Here is an 18,019-nt window from a genome sequence, read left to right on the forward strand (position 1 = left end):
CTACCACCACTAGGGGCGCTGCTTGAGCTGTGCCAAACGGCTGATTTTGGATCCAGGATTAGGTGTTTTACCTAGCACATACAGCACTGGTTAAGCATTCAACAGATTTCTGCACATATGCTTTATAACCTAATAAAAAGGGGAAATAAGTCTCCCTTATAAATAAGATATCGTTTTCCTTTAAGATTCATTTGTTTTATCGTTTTCCAGGCAGTGCATCTTATACGATTGGCACTTTATAGCTGTCCAGCATGTATTTTTAATGTTTGCAATTAGGAAGCCGATAATGCTGGCCAATCTGCCACTGTCATCCTGTTCTCAAAACCACTGATGTGCATTAGTTTCTGCATTATGGTTGATAAAACCTAATAATATGGTCTAGCACCCTGTACTTCTCTCGAAACATTCAGATCTTCAGCGTGTGAGAAAGCATAAGGCTTAAGAACATGAGCAAGATTTTTTTGGACATCTTTCAATTAGGAAATAAATTGCAATGTTGTCTAATATTGAATAAATCCTTAATATGATTACTGGATTCCCCAAAAAGCCACAGAGATGCCGACAAAGCCATACTTGCCAACTTTTTGAACCAGGAGTTTGAGAAGAAGCTCAGTGCCACCAAGTGTTTTTGTTCTTCAGAGTCATACCCCTCTTTCAAGCTACGATCCACCCCGCCTCAACATGCTCATTCCTTGCCCCTTTAACCAACTCCTGAAAGTCGAGTTAGAAACTTGGCTACCGTCAAAATTTAGGAACATTACGGGGTCGAGCACAAAAAAACCTTCAAGCTTTCCGGGAACCGACTGAACTTTTTGGAAGAGTAAGCCAATAGTGGATATACAGGGCATCATCAGTTTTATATATAGGGAAGTCCTGGAGATCTACAATCTCATAAAGTAAGAGTTTCGGAAAACTTTGGTCCCCTAGCTGCATTTTGTTTTGCAAAAAATCAAACTGTGCTTTACTCATATAGTGAGATAACAGGGCATGGAGAAAAGGTCAATGGATGTAGATGGGCTTGGCTTCTGTAAAAGGGCATGTCTACTGATAAAGTTTGAATGTCGAAAGTTGCCAAGTATGATATATACAGTGCCGGACCAGGTGACCTTAAGTCCATCATAGGACATGATTCTGAGGTCCATTGTCCATCTATAGAGGATAATTCCAGGCCTACATTTAATTGCATTGTGAGGTCTGTTGTTCTCTTTGTACATACAGGACCTATCATTAAGATATAATAGGTTATTTTTTACTCATTCCATAAGAAATAGAGCTTATTCACATGTGATTGATCCCAAAGTCATCTCCAAATGGGTTAGTCTTCTGCTGGACCTTTATGACCTTTTCGTGTTAGAGGGCATTTGCTTTAAAATATAGATAACATCTTAGGAATTTCATCCTATAAAGTGGGACTAAGAAATATAAAATATACATGGATCATGATATAGTCTGCCACTAATAAATTATCACACTCAATACAAACCTAATGCATACACAAGGTGTGCATAAAACATTAAAACTATAGGCTTCTACTAGAAAAGGTGTAAAAACAATTTTTTTTTTCAATAAAATTGACCTTTGCATGCCCATGACAGGAGTTGGAAAGGACCATGCATCAAATGTGGCTTTGGACAACTTTTCAAGTAATGGCAGAAATTGCTAAGACAAGACTAAAATGGCAATTCAATACTCAAGTTATTGGTGAATTTTGGAAATAATATATTTTGGATCTCCAAAAACGTAAAGCAGATTTGCTTGGCCTTATAAATCCATTTGTAATAAGCTAGCTCATATTGGAAAGATACTAAGCTTGGAGAATAGTTAAAGTAACCAACGACATGTCTATAAGAGCAAAAGTAGCCAACAACATGTCAAGAAGAGCAAAAGTAGTCAACAACCTTTCAAGAGCAAAAGTAGCTAACAATATATCAAAGAGAGCAAAAGTAGTCAACAATATGTCAAGAAGAGCAAAAGTATCCAACGAGATGTCAATTAGAGCAAAAGAAGCCAACGACATGTCAAGAAGAGCAAAAGTAGCGAACAACACGTCAAAAAGAGCAAAATTAGTCAGCACGTCAAGAAGAGCAAAAGAAGCCAACCAGCAAAAGTAGCCAACAACATGTCAAGAGGAGCAAAAGTCAACAACATGTCAAGAAGAGCAAAAGTAGCCAACAGCATGTCAAGAAGAGCAATAGTAGCCAACAACATGTCAAGAAGAGCAATAGTAGCCAACAACATGTCAAGAAGAGCAAAAGTAGCCAACGAGATGTTAAGAAGAGCAAAAGTAGCGAACAACATGTCAAGAAGAGCAAAAGTAATCGACAACATGTCAAGTAGAGCAAAAGTAGTCCACAACATCTCAAATAGAGCCCAGGCGCCAACATATCTACTCTAGCTATGGGAATTCCCATACCTTAACTACAAAAATGAGGGAAGATAACCCAAACAGAATGTCTGCTTCTCAATATTAACCTCAGATTTGTTATAATGGACCCTTTCGACTATACTTGTACGTATAATGTAGAGAAAAGGGAAACCTTCGCTCATTACATTTTAAAAACTATACCCATTGAAATATATTCCATACAGCTTCGAAGATCTTCTTGCAAATCATCTTAAGTAGCTTATACCAAGACCCAGATACGTTTCTACGTTCCATCACTATAGACGTAGGCTACGTGGCAGATAAATGTTACACATTGTACATCATTCCGACTCCTCTGCCCTAATTCACCAGCTCAATAATAACACAAGTCTCTTTCACAGAAAGGTTCTTCATTAATCTCAGCAATAAATTCAAAGTGGCTTCCTCCATTTGTGATTTGTTTAGAAGATGGTGAGTGAAGGAAACAGGGAGTTGGTGGGGTTGTCATATTTGTGCGGGAATGTAAGACCGGTCGTCCACCATAGCATATGACGAATTTACTCTAAGTCTCTATTTGGCAGACGGTTTTTTAATGGAATATCAATGACACTTCTGTAGACTTATAAAGCTTTTAAATAAAAGGACAGTAAATCAAGCCTGTGTTGTCCTTGTTTCGAGCGGATGTATGGGCGACACCTCCATCATTTTACACATGGACTGAGTCGGCTCTCGACGCACAAGTGGATGATATATGGCTGGGAATGTCATAAATGCTGCCTTAATGTTATACGTGATTGAAAAATATAATTTTTGGACCTTTCTCAAATGACCGCGGGACCAGAAGTAGCTAGTTAGTGTTATTCCCATTCCTATAAAGGGTTGAGATGTGAAAAGCCTTTTAAGGACTATCCAAAAACACCAGAAATGGTGGTATACACAGTAACTAAGATATATGTATGCTTTTTTTTTTTTTTACTTACAAGGCACTGCATGGCGATAAAGATTATCTCGGATTATTTGCTGCAGCTCGTGATCAGGGGACGCTTTCTGGAACCTTTGGTTTAGATAATGCCTTAGGTCCTTGTTCAGTCGACTTCCTAAAAAAAAAAAAAAGTTGGTAAGGTTAATGATGAAAACAAGTAATAAAATTTCCAAAAATAGTTATTTAAATAAGAAAACATCTTTATCATGCACCTTCCCTATACAACTTTAGTTATGAGTGTCTAAGCCGAAAATATAGCAGCTTAACATTTGCCTTTACAAGGTTCATATTTTTACAATTTATTTTCTGTATATTAAATGACAGCATCATTTAGGATGGAGTACAGGAAGTGGGGGGGGGGACTCTGTTTCTCTACAGGAAGTGGGGGTAGGACTGTTTCTCTACAGTTAGTGGGGTAGGGTCTTTATGACTCTACATGAAGTGAGAGAGGGTCTCTGTCTCTCTACAACAGGAATGTCAACCTCAAAACACAGAGGGCCAAAATGAAAAACTTGGACAAAGTCATGGGCCAACCAGTATACAGTATAATGGGCCCCACAAAGTCCTCCATATAGTATAATGGGCCTAGCATAGTCCTCCATACAGAATAATGGCCCAACATAGTCCTCCATACAGAATAATGGGCCCCACATAGTCCTCCATACAGAAAAATGGGCCCCACATAGTCCTCCATACAGAATAATGGGCCCCACATAGTCCTCCATACAGAATTATGGGCCCCACATAGTCCTCCATGCAGAATAATGGGCCCCGCATAGTCCTCCATACAGTATAATGGGCCCCACATAGTCCTCCATACAGAATAATGGGGTCCACATAGTCCTCCATAAAGAATATACAGAATAATGGGCACCACATAGAGGTGGCGGTTCTGGTGTCGTGGGCCAAATAAATCCACCCTGAGGGCCAGATTTGGCCCATGGGCCAGAGTTTGACATGTAAGCTCTACAAGAAGTGGGGTACATCTTTATCACACTACAGTAAGTGAGGGCGGGTTTTTTTCTCTTTACAGGAATTGAAGGTGGGCCTATTTCTATAGGAAGTAGGGGAGGGTATTTGTCTCTCTACAGGAAATAGAGGCAGGCGTTTATTTCACAAAGGAAGTGGGGGCAGACCTTTGCCACTCTACAGAAAGTGGTCACAGGTCTTTTTCCCTCTACAAGAAGTGGGGTCTTTGTGTTTCTACAGAATTCAGTTCAAGGCAGGAAAGCTATTGGATAATGGTAGGCGCAATGCATACTGGCAACCTATAGAAAGGAAGTTCCTGAACATATAGTGCTGGCAAAACAATGATGAAAAACAACCAAACCCTTAAAAAGAAAGAATTGCAGGATACAGAGCACAAGAATTGGCACAGCTTCAGGATATATTTGATTTGCATAAGCATTTGTAGGGATGGGTGGCAGCAAGACGATGCTCATACTCTTTTTTATTTTGGTAAAAAGACCAGGTACACTTTAAATTTTAACATTTGGCCAAGGAAAAGCTAATTATAGTTGAAAATGAAGTCAATGGAAGCAATATAAATAGATATGCAGAAAGGTCTTCTCAGAAGCTCCGGTCGGGGAAACTTTTGAGATAGTCTTCTCTACTCTACTGGGAGTCCAGGAGATCTCCTCTATTGTGGGAGCCGGCACAACTCAAGACAGTGGAATAGTTTGCCTTACATATACTATACACCGCCTTTGGTTGATACTGTGATAAACATCTTGGTTTAAGCGGTATAGTTCAATGTAAACAAGTCTTTCAAAAACTTTTAAGGAGGAGGAAAATTGGAGCAAATGGACCCTTTAATCACAGTACAATGCACCAGGCAGAAAGAATATCTCAAAAGCACTGGAAATATTATAGTTCACTGAGAGAGGAGTAAACTTGCTGCGGGAAGGAAAAGTTACACATCCACATTCTGCAAGTTCAGCAAATTAAGCGGTACAATATAAGCGAGAGGTAATATTCCCGTTATGTACGAACATCTATAATAGGAAGCTGCTGATGACAACGTTATAGCGCAAACAATTCATTGAAAATTAGTTCATCTTATAAACACACTGATTTGTTAATCAGAATAAAAAATGCCGCGTCTTCTGTAGTATAAATACCGCCCTGTCTTGTCATAAAGAGACCCATTTAAAAAAAAAAAGAAAAAAAGCAGAACTAAAAAAGAACCATTCTTACTGAGTGTTCTGAAGCCGGTACTCACAGCAATCAGTTGGAAGAAGTTACATTTCTCTATAGCACTCCCACAGGACAAATTAAGTATTACATAGTCAGAAATAAGATTAGACATTCTTGGTCCTCCAGAGTAAGTTGAGATATGTAGCTGCCCTATTACGGCTAATTTCCAAACTGGGGAAGTTCAGAAAAGTTTCTAAGCAAATATATATCCCTATTAATTAATCCCACTGCTTTACATTACAACATCCAGCAAAGTGAGTATTCCTTTATCTGGAAAGGAATCCTTGAGTGCAGAGGCGGAAAGGAAGGCACATAATTGGGATCCTTATTTAAACTCTCCTTTAAGCTTTCACATCTTGTACAATCTGGACACATTGTATACAGAATATAGCTTATTCCAAAAAAAAAATATCCAAGCACCCAAATTCTGATAATTTTTTTTACCTTTCCTTTTTTTATTTTTTTTTTAGAAGATACAAAAACACGATGGAATTGTTAAAAAGTTCAACATTGCAAGTAAATCATTCCGGCTTTCAATGTTGCCATGATGGACAAAAGAAAAGATCTTCACCAAGACAAGAAAATACAAGATCAAAATAAAAGTAGGGCAGTAATGATTTTCCAAAAACCAGGACTATATAGGGAAAAGAAAAACCCAATGCCAAAAATCAAAATGTGTATCCCGGAAGTGGTTTACTATGCAAAAAGATCACCCGTTCGTAGATAGGACAAAGTTGGGCTTTGACTTTATCCTTTCATGAACTCCCTTAGGTAATGACCTTCAGGCACTTCTTCTGTCCCATATTCACTAATGATATATTGGCTTGGGATGAGATTCACTCTACAAAATGGAAAGGAGATTGCACTAGGGTACCTTCTCAAATGGGTCGTATAGTAGCCCTAAGAGCTGCTTCTTTGGCATGGCTAACGTTATCAAATACCAGATCCTCATCTTCATTGTGGCACCATAATAATTTTCCTATATATCAAATGTCTGAAATCCAAACCTGATGAAAAAAAGGAAAAGGCCTTGGCGAAAGCAAACAAATCACCAGACCAAACATGGCCAAAGTTGGAGGACAGACAGGGATGTAGCCATTTAGGATACAGAAGAAGCAGGTACGACTAGGTCTTGGTGTATGAGGATGCCAAGAGATGAAAGATGCAGAAACCCAGTATTACAAATGCTACATGACTACTTGTCAACTCTCCTAGAACGTCCAGAAGGCTTCTGGAAAAATTGAGCAAATTTCCTTAAAACCAGCAATTCTGGATGGATTTCCCATGCACCGGCGTCCAAATGCACATTCAGGGAGTTGGGGCATAGAGGGCATGGGTAAAGACCTTTGTAGAGCTAATAAGGGACATGACTAATGGTCAAAAACATTGGCCTTCAAGATTACAAATATGGCAAATTTTAACAACCACATGAAAGATGAAGGATGGGGCCAGTTATAAATTTTGCCTAGGAACCCAAGATCGTCAAGGACATGAATGAACCAACTATTTTATAATAATGGAATTGTATAGAAATGATACAGGAAAATTCTTTACATTTGTGATCACAAATTACATTCCGATCCTTATCGAGCCACTTCAATTTTGGGTCTTTAATACCAATGTTTGATATATGCCATGCTGTACACTCAAGACCATGGTCACAAAAATCATGGCATTGGCTCGTTACAAGGAACATCCACCGGGCCTCTGTTCTTTTCTAGAAACGGACGCGCGTCGAGCTTTAAAAGGCTTTAATAATACCTTGCTTTTATGTGGATTATAGATCTATTTTATTAATAGAGCCCGGCTCTCCTTGCGGTAACCTTTACTCAGCCTTGCTCCACGTCTTTTATACAATGCTGCATTAACTAGAAGAAAAAAAAAATCTGATCTTCACCAATTTATCTACAACCTCATTAAAGATCACAAAATACCTAAAGAACCAGGTAATGCATGATCACTGGAAATAAGCCGGAATCCTAAGCGAGGAGCCGCTATAACCAGATAATGGTTTGATTACTGCATACATAGCAGAGCTCTGTAATATCATTAGGGAAATATTATTTGTGACCTTAATGGCATTCATGTAGGCGGTTTGTGAAACTGACCTAAGATTGTAAAACGCGTGTCAAATTATGGAAATGCGTTCTGCTGGGTGTAATTGAGTGAAACTGATGTCTCTCGGGAATAAGATGATGCTGTTGGGAGGAATTTACATTTTTTCAGTGTTTGCTGAATTTTAAAGTTATAGTTACCATTCGCAAAGAAGCCTATGAGTGCCATTCTGCATATGGTTTTCATATGTAATAGCCGGCATATCCAAATAGTATAGGGTTGAGCAAATAGATCTGCGCTGCCGTAGTCCGGCACCCAATCCGGTAATCCAAGGCAGTCTTCACTTCTACGGCTGGCATCCTCAGCCCGGGCACTTCTGGCATCTCCTAAGCCTTGTAATGTGTCATGACGTGATATGAGGCTTGTGAGGCTGAAGTCGCAGAGGATGGCAGCCAGTCCGGCTGCCACGAAGGGCAAGACTGGACAGTGGACCAGGGTAGTGTGAATCTTATTGTCCCACTTTAGCTGAGCACATAGAAAATTCTTCTCGTTAATGAAATACTCTGGCAAAATTGATGGACCATGTTGTGCATTGCAGAAGTTTTTAAGGGGTAGTGCTCAACACCAGGACCAAAATAAACTGAGGCCCCCTGTGTCATGCCCCATCGTCTCAATCCCAAATTTCCCTTTAAAAGGGTTGCCTACAACTCATACAACCCTTTTTTCAATACTACCATAATAATGCCCTATGTTCATCTACTGTACCTACGCAGTTCTAGCAATAAGGTGCCGGATCTCCCAAGGCTCACATGACGTTGTTATGACATGTGAACCCTGAAGCCAATCAGCAGATGCTATTAATCTGCTGTGTGCTCACTTCTTTTAGGGGAGGTGGAATCACTATTGCCCTTTAATGGCAACTTATAATTATGTCATGTGCGCCCTGCAGCCAATGTAATGCGAGCCTCGGCAGATCCACTGCCAACATTGCTGGAATGGCACCGGTTTGGGAGGCGAGTATACAGTATTTTTATTTTACAATGAATATTGAAGTATTTAAGAAGGGGTTTTCACATTAGTGCACAAACCCTTTAAGGGTTTTTGCAACTGGAAATTTTAATACCTATTCACAGTTTTGATGATAAAGTCTGATCAGTGGGGGCCTCACCCATAGAATGGAGAAACCGAGCCCCTGTCCCTTCTGACTGTGCGTCCACAATCGATCATGTGTCCTGACCATTCAATGTCAAATCAAACTCACAGAGACCCAACCAATGGACATAGGACAGAAGTCTATATTATGAAAACTCAACAGACTTACTACAATATGTCTAGTGCAGGGATTTAGGAGATTGTACATGTCATCGAAAATTGCCTTTGTGTCATGCTCTGCCACCTCGGACCCTGAACTGGCACAAAGTATCACCTTTTCCAGGAGTGTTCCTTTAATGATGAACTAATTTTAATAGGAAGAACAGTCCTGTCTCTTAACCAAAGCTCCCTCTGGGGTTGTATGTCCTCCACTCGGAAAGGGTCCCTACACTTGACGCTTGTCAATGTCAGATACATCCTCTCTCCACTTCCATCACACAAATAACATTTTCTACCATCTAATCTTCATCTGTCCTATTCTCGTCTTGCAGCTGCTATCTAAAAGCGATTACTAACTAATGGGCCCATAAAACTCACCAATAATTGGAAGAGTCACGGGCCACATGCCAGCGATGACAAGGGAGAGTGATTTACACAAGTCAAGTATCGGCACAGCTGCCAGCTCCTGGTTTCATTATCATTTCACCCATGAGGTCAGAGATTAATCAAGAGAAATGATCATTTTTAGTCCCATTGCCTGAGAAAAGCAAACTAAATAGAAACCATAAAAAAGCTTCCAGAACCAAAAGTTGAAAAATTGAGAGAGAAAAATAGAAAACCAAAACTGTTTCACACATATGGTTTCAGCAATCCTCGGCTTTATCCGGTGCTAACCTGGCATTGTGAGTTGGAATTGTTATTGTTAGATGAAGAGTTGTCCAGAATTCATAACCTCTTATTTACTGATTAAAGGGGCTAAAAACACCCTGCAGATAGGCCTAAATGGAGCAGATCATGATCTACCCTTTTCATAAACTTTGCACATTCTAGTCTCCTACACTCATCAGAATTATGTGATGATAACTTGTGGACTTTATCTTTTTTGGTGGTCTTATATTTGGAAGACTACCCTAGACAATAAGAACATAAAGGGAAACATACCTGGAGTAGACCAGGAAAAATCTTGAGATTGGGGTGGGACATTAAAAAAATATGTCATACCTTGGACAACCCCTTCAATATGGGAGTGCTAGGCTGACCACAAAAGGACACACATGCGCTAATTGTTGTTGAATAATTTAGAGAAATAGAATATATGTTTATATGACAGTATTACATACACCAATTTGTTCATGTTGGGTAGGGTAAAATGTAATTCAATATTAAAGGGGTTTTGTAGACATATTCATAACCTATTAATGATTTAGGCCATCACCAATGGGAGTCAGAATCCTCATGAAATTGAAAAAACAAGTTCAAAGTGTCGACCTGTATTCAAAATTTCCTAAATCCCAAGCCGATCAAGGGTGTGTCGAATATGTTGATCTATGGTGGCCCAACCTCACAATTTACAGGACCTACAGGATCCGATGCCAATGTCCTGGTGTCAGACAGCACAGGAGACTTCAGACGTCTTGCAAAGTCCTTGCCAATAATAGGTGTAAGGCTGTGTGCCCACGATGCGTTTTTCAAGCGTTTATGCTGTGGAATTTCCGCAGCGTAAACACTTGGGAAACGCTTGGTAAACCTTCCCCCATGGTCTCCAATGCAATTCCGCACTTTCAATGCCCATGCTGCGTATATTTCAGCAGCGTTTATGCTGCGCTCAAAAATCCGCTGCATGTCCATTAATTTTGCGGACACGCAGCGTAATCGCCGCCATTGACTTGCATTAGAACGCGCCAATTCCGCAAGACTGCATCTGTACTTGCGTAATTGGCGCGTTCTAATGTGCAGATGGTACCCAAGTCTGGAGGAGAGGAGACTCTCATCCAGACCTGGGTACCATAGAATCTGTAAAGAAAAGAATTTAAAATAAAAAATAAAGTTAATACTCACCTTCAGATGTCCTCCCGGTGTTTTGTCCTTCACAACAGCGCGAGCATTGCAAGAGACCGGACGCAGCAGAGATGACACCGGGAAGACACCGGAAGGTGAGTATAATCTTTTTTTTTTTTTTACCATTCTTATTCTTTTTTTTAACTATTACTTGGTCACACTATATAAATCCATGCCAGTTGCATGGATTTATATAGTGTAACCAACTTGTCAAGCAATTTTCCAAGTGATGCTCAAAATCGCTTGGAAAACTGCTTGAAAAAACGTATGCGAAAACGCATGTAAATCTGCATGCGTTTTTTTCTGCCAGAGAGAGGCAAAAACGCTCTGCATCAAATCTGCTACGTGGGCACATAGCCTAAGTCCTAAGACCCCATTGAGCTGCCAAAACAACTCTCACCCATCGAAACTCCAGAAGAGCTCTGAGAGTGTCCTGTGGTTTCTGACCTACCCTATTGGTCCTAGTACCACACCTAGTCAATATTTATCCTTTAGAAAAAATAAAAAGACCAGTAATTTATTGATGGGTAGCGTCAACAATTTGCATTTCAAATTGGGATTGACTGTAATCCAGCCATAAACCCCCACAGAACAATCTACATTATAAGCAGAACCCTAATCCTATTGTCTACAGTTACCTCTTGGGAAATAACCTAGCTCATTTCCTTGCATGACGACTCTCATCATAAATGGTCTTTTTTAGAGCTACATTAGCTGACAGTCATTTGAGTCAGTTTCACTCAATAAATCTCACAGTACGTGTGCAGTCTTGGCTCGGAATTAATTTGTCTGATACTTACCAGTGATTCTCAGCACGGACGCTGCAGTCTGTCCGAGTAGACCTCTCAAGACAAATATTAAAGAACTTATATCACTGAAGAGCTGATGCTAGGAATGTTAAAAGTCTACAGACTACTAGCCTAAAAAAATTAGGTGTTTATCATTCACGAGACAGCATACGTAGACTTGTTTAAGAAGACATGACAACTCTTTTGCCCCCAAGCACCATAAGAGCTGCCAACTTGACATCAAAGGCTACTTCAAGTATTACCCTTACTGGAATTTGAAGGTGTAATCATCGCACGTCACTTTGTCAGCTTTATAGGTCTTCCATGCGGGTGTAAACAATTTTCCATCACTTGAACTCCAGGTCTTTTTGTGGTTTTAGGGACTGGATTTTAAAAGCTTTCTCATTTCAGTTTAAGACCAGCATTTACGAGAAAGATAAAGAGAATAGTCAAGATCACATATGAAAAGAAGAAAAGGCCATGAGCAAAGGAAGACAACGCCATGGTTTTCAAGGGAGCAGGCCATGGAGTCATAGTCCTACTAGGTCTTCAAGCAACAAAACGGTCATGGCAAAAGCTCCAAAAGACATGCATGTGAAGTCGGAGTCATTGGCATCAAGTTTTTTGAGGAATGATGGTCCCTAGAGAGGTAAATGTAGCGCCCCGAGGGTTCGGCCGCTACAGGGGTATTGCACCTCTGCCAGAGGTGTGGTATTCCACTCCCGGGTAAGGATGGAGTATGGACCAGGGCTCAGTTAGCTGCACATACATACACTCCTCATTTCCGGGGGACAGCTCTACGGTGCTCCCATTAGTATGCAGGCACGACCGACCATGTCCCTGGCTGGAGTGGGGAGGGGGGGGACCCTAGTGATGTGGGAGCAGATAGGGGCTGGTTCCTGGGCACAGGAAGGAGCTCATTGGTTGCAGGTCACCTGGGCTCAGACATAGAGGAGGAGGTATATAAGGTGGGCACCATCTTAGTTCTGAGAGAAGAGAGGAGAGAAGTTCAGTCTGTGAGGAGAAAGTGAGAGTGGAGGAGGAGGGGAGTAGAGGCTCCGTTGTAGTTCTGCTCCAGAGCCAGGCCTAGGGACACGGGCCGGGCGAGAAGGAGAGAAGGAAAGGAACAGAACAGAAAGAGAAAGGAACCGAAGAGAAGGGCCCAGGAACACGAAGGAAGAAGGGACCCTAAGGACCCAGGAAATTACGGGTGACGGGTCAGGCAAGGAAAGGGTACCGGATCCCAAGTTGGTGGAGGCGAATAATCCTCAGCCAAGAACCGGAGGTCGTGATCATATATTGGTGCGACCCCTCGCTAAACCTGCTAGGAAGGCACCATATAGGATAGCGGGAAACGGGGCCCACGTTTGCCCGCATAAATCCGCGGCAGCTGGACAGAAGTTTGGTCACTGGTGGGGCACGAGCCAGAGAGAGGACAGAAGGGGGTCCTGTGCCATGCTCCTGAATTGCCGGGGAGTTGACCGAGCCCCTCACCTGGTGGACGCAGCACGGCTTGGGCAGTCACCACCTGTACAGAAGTGGCTTGGAGTATAAGAACTGTGAGTAAAAGACCCTGGACTGCAACACGTTGTCTTTGTGCTTCTTACTTCGTCAGCACTAACGGTACTGGGACTCCCTGCACCATCACCCCTACCATCTACCCCTCGCTGCCCTGGGGCTACACTCCTCCCGTGGGGAGTCGTACTATTCCCTGCTGCACCCACAACACCAGCCTCAGCGGTCTGCTCTGCAGCGGCGGTTAGCCCTGACCGCAATCCACGGGTGGCGTAGTCGGAGATTGCAAAACATAGTAGACTACCACTGGTCTGACCACCCTGAGCCACGGACCGGGTTGCCACTACTACCCCCATCATCACACTGAAGCCCGGTTCCGAGTGCCCCACGGCCCAGGGGGTGAGTCAGCTTTGGCGTAGTCGGCAGGATCGTGACCAACCCGCCACAAACGGGTATTGCGTGCCGGAAAAGAGACTGATTCACTGTATTAAAAATGGCGCCCGCCCCAGAAGAACGGACGCCATAATGTGCGCACCAAAAGACAACAGGAAGCCACCTCCCATCGTGGGCCAGGTCCCAGAATGGCGCCAAAGAAGGAGCCCACCCCCAACAGCCATGAGTGCGGCTGTAGAGATGTCCATCAAGGTGGGAGGGCTGCCCCTGAAAGTGATTGTCAGCAGATTGCCCCAAGACCACCCCCAATGGGGGCGGAAAGAGAAGAAAACTGTGGGGCCGGGTGTGGTTTGGATCAGTCTCACCGGACCATACCCGGAGATGGAGAGAGGAGCCAGCTCCAGCACTTTGGCGAGGGGCCTGCTACAGGCCGAACCACCATGCAGCTTCACGGAGCTGCTAGCACAACTCCCCAAGGAAGACCCGGAGTATGTGCGGGCTGCACTGGAGGAGTTGGACCGGAGGATGGTCCGGGCGCAGCGGGACGTGATTGCTGGGTGGAAGGAAGAGATGGCCCGGCGGACCGTGACCCAGCAGCAGGAGGCACCGCCACCACCCAGCAGCACGCCTGCCTCCGAGGGCGGTGAGAGTGGATCGGAGGCTGAGGACGACGCCGCGGAGGAGGCCATAGCTGCGGAGGCAGGTAACGGGGAAGTCCTTACCCCGAGTCCAGGGGCCGCAACCCTGTCCCTGTCTCCCGTCACGGCACCCGAAGCCCCGGGAGCTGTAGCTGCCACCACACCTCCCCCGCTACCAACTAGGCCCCAGGCCGTAGACGCCTCCGTCGAGCCCCGCCCAGCGCCGTGCCCTTTAACCCTGGGCGCGACCGGAAGCTGACCACCGCAGGCGTGGTCGCAAGGCCTAGTGCCCCCGGGCACCGCTGCCCCGCCAGCGCCCCCTGCCTCTGCTGTGCCACCCCCGGGTGCGACTAGAAGAAGACCACCGCAGGCCTGGTCGCAAGGCCTAGTGCCCCCGGGCACCGCTGCCCCGCCAGCGCCCCCTGCCTCTGCTGTGCCACCCCCGGGTGCGACTAGAAGAAGACCACCGCAGGCCTGGTCGCAAGGCCTAGTGCCCCCGGGCACCGCTGCCCCGCCAGCGCCCCCTGCCTCTGCTGTGCCACCCCCGGGTGCGACTAGAAGAAGACCACCGCAGGCGTGGTCGCAAGGCCTAGTGCCCCCGGGCACCGCTGCCCCGCCAGCGCCCCCTGCCTCTGCTGTGCCACCCCCGGGTGCGACTAGAAGAAGACCACCGCAGGCGTGGTCGCAAGGCCTAGTGCCCCCGGGCACCGCTGCCCCGCCAGCGCCCCCTGCCTCTGCTGTGCCACCCCCGGGTGCGACTAGAAGAAGACCACCGCAGGCCTGGTCGCAAGGCCGAGTACCTCCGGGTGCCGTTATCCCGCCAGCGCCCCCTACCTCTACCATACCACCTCTGGGCGTGGACCTGTACGCCCTCAACGTCCACAGAGTAGCAGAGGAGGAAGAGCAGCGCTACTCGGTACATGATGATCAAGAGGGTGCGGATGGGTCTGAAGACCACCGCTATGAGGAACAAGGCGCGTATGGAGGGTTTCGCTACCAGTGAACAGTAGCATACCATTGTATATAGTTACCCGACAGAGTACGTGGGACTGTTTCAGATTTGTGTGTGGTCCCCGTTGGGACTGTTATGGGACTGTTAATTGTGCCAAGTTATCCCCTTCCTAACCTGGCTGAGGACTGAGAACAGCCATCCCTTTTCCTTAACCTGGCTGAGGACTGAGAGCAGCCATCCCCTTCCCAAACTGGCTGAGCACTGAGAACGGCCGCCCCTGTAGATAGTTGCGCTTCCTAGGGCGCCCCCTATTGGTTTTATAAAAGAACTGCAAAGTCTACCTCAAGACAAGTTTGCTGGACTGTTGCACCTTTAAGAAAAATGAACACCTAGTTGCAAGTTGCACCGTGGCCAGTACCCAAGAATATGTTTTACTTAAAAATGTTTTATATGAAGAGTTTTATATGCCGCTATATGATAATGAGAATGCTTTATATGACAAAAGAGTTCGGGTGGTATTAACAATGACAAAGGAAAGTGTTTCCCATAAAGGAAATTGAACAATGTCGTCCGTTTTCTAATGTGAAAAGTTTTGAAAAAGTTGTGTATGTCTTGTAATCAAATGTCTTTACTCTTTTCCAGCCCGAGGACGTGCTGTGGTTTACCAGGGGGGAATGTAGCGCCCCGAGGGTTCGGCCGCTACAGGTGTATTGCACCTCTGCCAGAGGTGTGGTATTCCACTTCCGGGTAAGGATGGAGTATGGACCAGGGCTCAGTTAGCTGCACATACATACACTCCTCATTTCCGGGGGACAGCTCTACGGTGCTCCCATTAGTATGCAGGCACGACCGACCATGTCCCTGGCTGGAGTGGGGAGGGGGGGGACCCTAGTGATGTGGGAGCAGATAGGGGCTGGTTCCTGGGCACAGGAAGGAGCTCATTGGTTGCAGGTCACCTGGGCTCAGACACAGAGGAGGAGGTATATAAGGTGGGCACCATCTTAGTTCTGAGAGAAGAGAGGAGAGAAGTTCAGTCTGTGAGGAGAAAGTGAGAGTGGAGGAGGAGGGGAGCAGAGCCTCCGTTGTAGTTCTGCTCCAGAGCCAGGCCTAGGGACACGGGCCGGGCGAGAAGGAGAGAAGGAAAGGAACAGAACAGAAAGAGAAAGGAACCGAAGAGAAGGGCCCAGGAACACGAAGGAAGAAGGGACCCTAAGGACCCAGGAAATTACGGGTGACGGGTCAGGCAAGGAAAGGGTACCGGATCCCAAGTTGGTGGAGGCGAATAATCCTCAGCCAAGAACCGGAGGTCGTGATCATATATTGGTGCGACCCCTCGCTAAACCTGCTAGGAAGGCACCATATAGGATAGCGGGAAACGGGGCCCACGTTTGCCCGCATAAATCCGCGGCAGCTGGACAGAAGTTTGGTCACTGGTGGGGCACGAGCCAGAGAGAGGACAGAAGGGGGTCCTGTGCCATGCTCCTGAATTGCCGGGGAGTTGACCGAGCCCCTCACCTGGTGGACGCAGCACGGCTTGGGCAGTCACCACCTGTACAGAAGTGGCTTGGAGTATACGAACTGTGAGTAAAAGACCCTGGACTGCAACACGTTGTTTTTGTGCTTCTTACTTCGTCAGCACTAACGGTACTGGGACTCCCTGCACCATCACCCCCACCATCTACCCCTCGCTGCCCTGAGGCTACACTCCTCCCCTAGGGAGTCGTACTATTCCCTGCTGCACCCACAACACCAGCCTCAGCGGTCTGCACTGCAGCGGCGGTTAGCCCTGACCGCAATCCACGGGTGGCGTAGTCGGACACTGCAAAACATAGTAGACTACCACTGGTCTGACCACCCTGAGCCACGGACCGGGTTGCCACTACTACCCCCATCATCACACTGAAGCCCGGTTCCGAGTGCCCCACGGCCCAGGGGGCGAGTCATAAACATTGACTTGTTGGGTAGCCACCTAGAGTTACTTAAAGTTCTTTGTCTTTTGGAGGAGATCTATGGATACTGTCGTAAAGACTCCCTATACATGCTGGCTCTACACAAGGATAATTAGGACTTTCTGAGAGATGTTTTTTTAGGTTCATTAAATATTGAGAAAACCAGTTCCAGTTACTACAAAAGCCTTTTTACACTGTTGCATTAACAAATAAGATGTGTCACTGCTCATTCCTTTGTTAGTAAAATGTATCCACTAAAATTAAATTTGTACAAAAGGCTACAATAAAGATATGGTCTCAAAAAAATAAGTAGCTCTCTCCATTCATAGGAAGTATAGTATCAATGACCAATCCGACATAGAACCTCAAACAAAAAAAAAGTCACAAAAAAACACCCATTTTAGTCACACTTGCCAACTTTTCTGAAACCTTTGTGTGGTCTCCAGAAAAAGGAGAGGCCTCCCAGTGTCCGAAAGAGTGAACAAATTTCTCAGCCACCATAGATAGCTCCCAAAATCTCCTGATAAGCAGCGCTCCTTGATGGTCTCCTGTGCATGGCGATGAGATGCTTCCAGGGGGTTAAGGAAACTGGATCAGAAGTTTTCTGTAAACGTATCATATGGAGTTTTCTGATGTAGATTTTTAAAGTGGATCTGCTTCAAAATCCACATCAAAGCTGCTTCGAATATTCTTTGAATACTCTTTGATGTGCATATTAAAGCTCCAACTTTTGTGAACATACCATAAAAGGGGCACATGTATGAAAAAAAAAATTAGCTGGAATTCAAATCTCTCAAAAGACCATTTCAATAAGTTGACAAGCATAATATTAGAGCGCAGGCCAACTGTCAATTTTAGAACTTTTTGGAGGCAAGTTTACCAACCAAATTACCAAAATTTTCATAGGCTTGTGAACAGAAGTGAGCCTCAGTTATCAAAACTACCAAACACAGATTAATGTATTGTCAATCGATTTAAAGGGGTATTCCCATCTCCAAGATGCTATCACAATATGAAGTAGGTGTGATAATAATAT

At 44.7% G+C, this 18,019-nt stretch overlaps 1 protein-coding gene across 13 annotated transcripts in view; it reads right to left on the reverse strand.

The window, feature by feature from the left end:
* Nucleotides 1-18,019, reverse strand: part of MAGI1 (membrane associated guanylate kinase, WW and PDZ domain containing 1) — a 504,160-nt gene that overhangs the window by 287,822 nt on the left and 198,319 nt on the right. For all 13 annotated transcript variants that reach the window (XM_073644690.1, XM_073644692.1, XM_073644696.1 and 10 more), the window contains exon 2: nt 3,346-3,462. In XM_073644690.1, coding sequence (XP_073500791.1) covers nt 3,346-3,462 — 117 coding nt within the window. The remainder of the gene's footprint in view (nt 1-3,345; nt 3,463-18,019) is intronic.

The sequence above is a fragment of the Phyllobates terribilis genome, unplaced genomic scaffold (assembly GCF_046119375.1).
Source record: "Phyllobates terribilis strain yellow unplaced genomic scaffold, ASM4611937v1 Scaffold_8__6_contigs__length_399053987, whole genome shotgun sequence".
Taxonomy (NCBI): Eukaryota; Metazoa; Chordata; class Amphibia; order Anura; family Dendrobatidae; genus Phyllobates; species Phyllobates terribilis.